General features: G+C 49.9%; 1 protein-coding gene across 1 annotated transcript; it reads left to right on the top strand.

Annotated features, from left to right (window-relative positions):
- Window positions 1-2,988: 2,988 nt before the first annotated feature.
- LOC138370008 (streptococcal hemagglutinin-like) lies at window positions 2,989-7,499 on the top strand. The gene is made up of 2 exons (XM_069333775.1): window positions 2,989-3,986; window positions 5,840-7,499. The coding sequence occupies exons 1-2, from the start codon at window positions 2,989-2,991 to the stop codon at window positions 7,497-7,499; spliced, it is 2,658 nt and encodes an 885-aa protein (XP_069189876.1).
- The last annotated feature ends 205 nt before the right edge of the window (window positions 7,500-7,704 follow it).

Here is a 7,704-nt window from a genome sequence, read left to right as displayed (position 1 = left end):
CACCCACAGTACCATACACCCACAGTACCATTCACCCACAGTACCATACACCCTCAATACCATACACCCACAGTACCATGCACCCACAGTACCATACACCCACAGTACCATACACCCACAGTACCATACACCCACAGTACCATGCACTCACAGTACCATGCACCCACAGTACCATACACCCACAGTACCATACACCCACAGTACCATACACCCACTGTACCATACACCCACTGTACCATACACCCACAGTACCATACACCCACAGTACCATACACCCACAGTACCATACACCCTCAGTACCATACACCCACAGTACCATACACCCAGTGTACCATAAACCCACAGTACCATACACCCACTGTACCATACACCCACTGTACCATACACCCACTGTACCATACACCCACAGTACCACACACCCACAGTACCATACACCCACAGTACCATACACCCACTGTACCATACACCCAGTGTACCATACACCCACAGTACCATACACCCTCAGTACCATACACCCACAGTACCATACACCCAGTGTACCATAAACCCACAGTACCATTCCCCCACAGTACCATACACCCACAGTACCATACACCCACTGTACCATACACCCACTGTACCATACACCCACAGTACCATACACCCACAGTACCATACACCCACAGTACCATACACCCACAGTACCATACACCCACTGTACCATACATCCACAGTACCATACACCCTCAGTACCATACACCCACAGTACCATACACCCACAGTACCATACACCCACAGTACCATACACCCACAGTACCATACACCCTCAGTACCATACACCCACAGTACCATACACCCAGTGTACCATAAACCCACAGTACCATACACCCACTGTACCATACACCCACTGTACCATACACCCACAGTACCACACACCCACAGTACCATACACCCACAGTACCATACACCCACTGTACCATACACCCAGTGTACCATACACCCACAGTACCATACACCCTCAGTACCATACACCCACAGTACCATACACCCAGTGTACCATAAACCCACAGTACCATTCCCCCACAGTACCATACACCCACAGTACCATACACCCACAGTACCATTCACCCACAGTACCATACACCCACAGTACCATACACCCACAGTACCATACACCCACAGTACCATACACCCACAGTACCATGCACCCACAGTACCATACACCCACAGTACCATACACCCACAGTACCATACACCCACAGTACCATGCACTCACAGTACCATGCACCCACAGTACCATACACCCACAGTACCATACACCCACAGTACCATACACCCACTGTACCATACACCCACTGTACCATACACCCACAGTACCATACACCCACAGTACCATACACCCACAGTACCATACACCCACAGTACCATACACCCACTGTACCATACATCCACAGTACCATACACCCTCAGTACCATACACCCACAGTACCATACACCCACAGTACCATACACCCACAGTACCATACACCCACAGTACCATACACCCTCAGTACCATACACCCACAGTACCATACACCCAGTGTACCATAAACCCACAGTACCATACACCCACTGTACCATACACCCACTGTACCATACACCCACAGTACCACACACCCACAGTACCATACACCCACAGTACCATACACCCACTGTACCATACACCCAGTGTACCATACACCCACAGTACCATACACCCTCAGTACCATACACCCACAGTACCATACACCCAGTGTACCATAAACCCACAGTACCATTCCCCCACAGTACCATACACCCACAGTACCATACACCCACAGTACCATACACCCACAGTACCATACACCCACAGTACCATACACCCACAGTACCATGCACCCACAGTACCATGGACCCACAGTACCATACACCCACAGTACCATACACCCACAGTACCATACACCCACAGTACCATACACCCACAGTACAATACACCCACAGTACCATACACCCACAGTACCATACATCCACAGTACCATACACCCACAGTACCATACACCCACAGTACCATACACCCACAGTACCATACATCCACAGTACCATACACCCACAGTACCATACACCCACAGTACCATACACCCACAGTACCATACCCCCACAGTACCATACACCCACAGTACCATACACTTACAGTACCATACACCCACTTCACTACCACGTACCCACTTTTTAGTATAAATGATGCTAACAAAATTATATAGATATTTTTCCAGTGTGTTTCCCGTAATTATGTGTATTACATAACATCACGTCGTTATTTATGCATTAAAAAAAATCTAAATTTCAAAATAATACAAAATAAAAAGAGTAAATTTGTAATTAAAATTCATTATTTGTGTACTCACCTAGTTGTGCTTGAGGGGGCTGAGCTTCCGCTCTTTGGTCCCGCCTCGAACCTGTGTATTCAAATGTTCCCGATAACACAAATAGTGACTTTGCATGACTGATTTAAACACTCCAAAAAGTTGTCGTTTATATATACCAAAAAATGCATCAGGACAGATTAATTGATTCAATTCAAAAATTTTAATTGATTCAAATTGATTCAAATTCAATAATTCAGTGTTTATTGTCGTGTTTGCATTACAGTGCCACACAATTACTGAATTATTGTCGTGTTTGCTGTAGTTTAAATCCTGCTTGTTGGTCATATTAATAGTTTTGTTACCTCAGGTGAGGCTCTTTATTATTATCACCTGTTGGTCATTATTAATATAACACCTGTTGGTCATTATTAATATAACACCTGTTGGTCATTATTAATATAACACCTGTTGGATATTATTATCTTTATTATTATTATTATTAAACCTATTGGTTATTATTAACTGTATATTACACCTGTTGGTCATTATTACCCGTATATTAAACATGGTGGGTATTATTACCTCAATATTACACCTGCTGGCCTTTATTAGCTCAATAACGACCAACCGATGTAATATATGCAGTATGTTGCACCTCTGGGCATTATTAGCCGTCTCAAGTGTCAGCTACCACACTGACTCAAGTGTAAGCTACCACACCGGCTCAAGTGTCAGATACCACACTGACTCAAGTGTCAGCTACCACACTGACTCAAGTGTCAGCTCTCACACCGGCTCAAGTGTCAGCTCCCACAATGACTCAAGTGTCAGCTACCACACTGACTCAAGTGTCAGCTCCCACAATGACTCAAGTGTCAGCTACCACACTGACTCAAGTGTCAGCTACCACACTGACTCAAGTGTCAGCTACCACACTGACTCAAGTGTCAGCTCCCACACTGACTCAAGTGTCAGCTACCACACTGACTCAAGTGTCAGCTACCACACTGACTCAAGTGTCAGCTACCACACTGACTCAAGTGTAAGCTACCACACCGGCTCAAGTGTCAGATACCACACTGACTCAAGTGTCAGCTACCACACTGACTCAAGTGTCAGCTCTCACACCGGCTCAAGTGTCAGCTCCCACAATGACTCAAGTGTCAGCTACCACACTGACTCAAGTGTCAGCTCCCACAATGACTCAAGTGTCAGCTACCACACTGACTCAAGTGTCAGCTACCACACTGACTCAAGTGTCAGCTACCACACTGACTCAAGTGTCAGCTCCCACACTGACTCAAGTGTCAGCTACCACACTGACTCAAGTGTCAGCTACCACACTGACTCAAGTGTCAGCTACCACACTGACTCAAGTGCCAGCTCCCACACTGACTCAAGTGTCAGCTACCACACTGACTCAAGTGTCAGCTACCACACTGACTCAAGTGTCAGCTCTCACACCGGCTCAAGTGTCAGCTCCCACACTGACTCAAGTGTCAGCTCCCACACACCGTCTCAAGTGTCAGCTACCACACTGACTCAAGTGTCAACTACCACACCGGCTCAAGTGTCAGCTACCACACTGACTCAAGTGTCAGCTCTCACACCGGCTCAAGTGTCAGCTCCCACACTGACTCAAGTGTCAGCTCCCACACACCGTCTCAAGTGTCAGCTCCCACACTGACTCAAGTGTCAGCTCCCACACTGACTCAAGTGTCAGCTCTCACACCGGCTCAAGTGTCAGCTCCCACACTGACTCAAGTGTCAGCTACCACACACCGTCTCAAGTGTCAGCTCCCACACTGACTCAAGTGTCAGCTCCCACACTGACTCAAGTGTCAGCTCCCACACTGACTCAAGTGTCAGCTCCCACACACCGTCTCAATTGTCAGCTCCCACACTGACTCAAGTGTCAGCTACCACACTGACTCAAGTGTCAGCTCCCACACTGACTCAAGTGTCAGCTCCCACACTGACTCAAGTGTCAGCTACCACACTGACTCAAGTGTCAGCTACCACACTGACCCAAGTGTCAGCTACCACACTGACCCAAGTGTCAGCTACCACACTGACTCAAGTGTCAGCTACCACACTGACTCAAGTGTCAGCTACCACACTGACTCAAGTGTCAGCTACCACACTGACTCAAGTGTCAGCTACCACACTGACTCAAGTGTCAGCTCCCACACTGACTCAAGTGTCAGCTCCCACACTGACTCAAGTGTCAGCTCCCACACTGATTCAAGTGTCAGCTCCCACACTGACTCAAGTGTCAGCTACCACACTGACTCAAGTGTCAGCTACCACACTGACTCAAGTGTCAGCTCCCACACTGACTCAAGTGTCAGCTCCCACACTGACTCAAGTGTCAGCTCCCACACTGACTCAAGTGTCAGCTACCACACTGACTCAAGTGTCAGCTACCACACTGACTCAAGTGTCAGCTACCACACTGACTCAAGTGCCAGCTCCCACACTGACTCAAGTGCCAGCTCCCACACTGACTCAAGTGTCAGCTACCACACTGACTCAAGTGTCAGCTACCACACTGACTCAAATGCCAGCTCCAACACTGGCTCAAGTGTCAGCTACCACACTGACTCAAGTGTCAGCTACCACACTGACTTAAGTGTCAGCTACCACACTGACTCAAGTGTCAGCTACCACACTGACTCAAGTGTCAGCTACCACACTGACTCAAGTGTCAGCTACCACACTGACTCAAGTGTCAGCTACCACACTGACTCAAGTGTCAGCTACCACACTGACTCAAGTGTCAGCTACCACACTGACTCAAGTGTCAGCTACCACACTGACTCAAGTGTCAGCTACCACACTGACTCAAGTGTCAGCTACCACACTGACTCAAGTGTCAGCTACCACACTGACTCAAGTGTCAGCTCCCACACTGACTCAAGTGGCAGCTCCCACACTGACTTAAGTGTCAGCTCCCACACTGACTCAAGTGTCAGCTCCCACACTGACTCAAGTGTCAGCTCCCACACTGACTCAAGTGTCAGCTCCCACACCGTCACAAGTGTCAGCTACCACACTGACTCAAGTGTCAGCTACCACACTGACTCAAGTGTCAGCTCCCACACTGACTCAAGTATCAGCTCCCACACTGACTCAAGTGTCAGCTCCCACACCGTCACAAGTGTCAGCTACCACACTGACTCAAGTGTCAGCTCCCACACTGACTCAAGTGTCAGCTCCCACACCGTCACAAGTGTCAGCTACCACACTGACTCAAGTGTCAGCTCCCACACTGACTCAAGTGTCAGCTCCCACACTGACTCAAGTGTCAGCTCTCACACCGTCACAAGTGCCAGCTCTCACACCGTCACAAGTGCCAGCTCCCACACTGACTCAAGTGTCAGCTCTCACACCGTCACAAGTGCCAGCTCCCACACTGACTCAAGTGTCAGCTCCCACACTGACTCAAGTGTCAGCTCCCACACTGACTCAAGTGCCAGCTCCCACACTGACTGAAGTGTCAGCTCCCACACCGTCACAAGTGCCAGCTCCCACACTGACTCAAGTGTCAGCTCTCACACCGTCACAAGTGCCAGCTCCCACACTGACTCAAGTGTCAGCTCCCACACTGACTCAAGTGTCAGCTCCCACACTGACTCAAGTGTCAGCTCTCACACCGTCACAAGTGCCAGCTCTCACACCGTCACAAGTGCCAGCTCCCACACTGACTCAAGTGTCAGCTCTCACACCGTCACAAGTGCCAGCTCCCACACTGACTCAAGTGTCAGCTACCACACTGACTCAAGTGTCAGCTCCCACACTGACTCAAGTGTCAGCTCCCACACTGACTCAAGTGTCAGCTCCCACACTGACTCAAGTGTCAGCTACCACACTGACTCAAGTGTCAGCTACCACACTGACTCAAGTGTCAGCTACCACACTGACTCAAGTGCCAGCTCCCACACTGACTCAAGTGTCAGCTACCACACTGACTCAAGTGTCAGCTACCACACTGACTCAAGTGTCAGCTACCACACTGACTCAAGTGTCAGCTACCACACTGACTCAAGTGTCAGCTCCCACACCGTCTCAAGTGTCAGCTACCACACTGACTCAAGTGTCAGCTACCACACTGACTCAAGTGTCAGCTACCACACTGACTCAAGTGTCAGCTCCCACACTGACTCAAGTGTCAGCTCCCACACTGACTCAAGTGTCAGCTCCAACACTGACTCAAGTGCCAGCTCCCACACCGTCTCAAGTGGCAGCTCCCACACTGACTCAAGTGTCAGCTCCCACACTGACTCAAGTGTCAGCTCCCACACTGACTCAAGTGTCAGCTCCCACACTGACTCAAGTATCAGCTCCCACACCGTCACAAGTGTCAGCTACCACACTGACTCAAGTGTCAGCTCCCACACTGACTCAAGTGTCAGCTCCCACACTGACTCAAGTATCAGCTCCCACACTGACTCAAGTGTCAGCTCCCACACCGTCACAAGTGTCAGCTACCACACTGACTCAAGTGTCAGCTCCCACACTGACTCAAGTGTCAGCTCCCACACCGTCACAAGTGTCAGCTACCACACTGACTCAAGTGTCAGCTCCCACACTGACTCAAGTGCCAGCTCCCACACTGACTCAAGTGTCAGCTCTCACACCGTCACAAGTGCCAGCTCTCACACCGTCACAAGTGCCAGCTCTCACACCGTCACAAGTGTCAGCTCCCACACTGACTCAAGTGTCAGCTACCACACTGACTCAAGTGTCAGCTACCACACTGACCCAAGTGTCAGCTACCACACTGACCCAAGTGTCAGCTACCACACTGACTCAAGTGTCAGCTCCCACACTGACTCAAGTGCCAGCTCCCACACTGACTCAAGTGTCAGCTCCCACACCGTCACAAGTGTCAGCTACCACACTGACTCAAGTGCCAGCTCCCACACTGACTCAAGTGCCAGCTCCCACACCGGCACAAGTGCCAGCTCCCACACAGGCACAAGTGCCACATATCACTGCCAATGGCACTGTGTCAGCTGGAGGAAGTTTGGTCGTAAATCGTGTTTAAGTTCTCGCCAGTCTTGTGAGGTCTTCCACGCGACTGTTTCCTCACTAACGGTGGCTTTGTGGGTGATTAGTTTGGCCCTGGTCCTTGGAGCGCCAGTTTCTCCTTAGTTGGTGCCTCGTCGGTGACGTTGGTTGGTAGTTTAGCTGTTTTATACTGGTTTGTGGTGCGTTGCTACGAAAAGGTATAAAGAGCTACGCGTTGGAATGAAGAGCTACGCACAGGAGAGGAGTGAAACCAGGAAGAAGAGAGGCGGAGCCACCCGCAGGGATGACGACAGAGAGACAGTGAGACAGGACAGGACACGGCTGGCGA

The sequence above is a fragment of the Procambarus clarkii genome, chromosome 30 (assembly GCF_040958095.1).
Source record: "Procambarus clarkii isolate CNS0578487 chromosome 30, FALCON_Pclarkii_2.0, whole genome shotgun sequence".
In the NCBI taxonomy this organism is placed as follows: Eukaryota; Metazoa; Arthropoda; class Malacostraca; order Decapoda; family Cambaridae; genus Procambarus; species Procambarus clarkii.
This window is presented reverse-complemented; position numbering and strand designations above follow the sequence as displayed.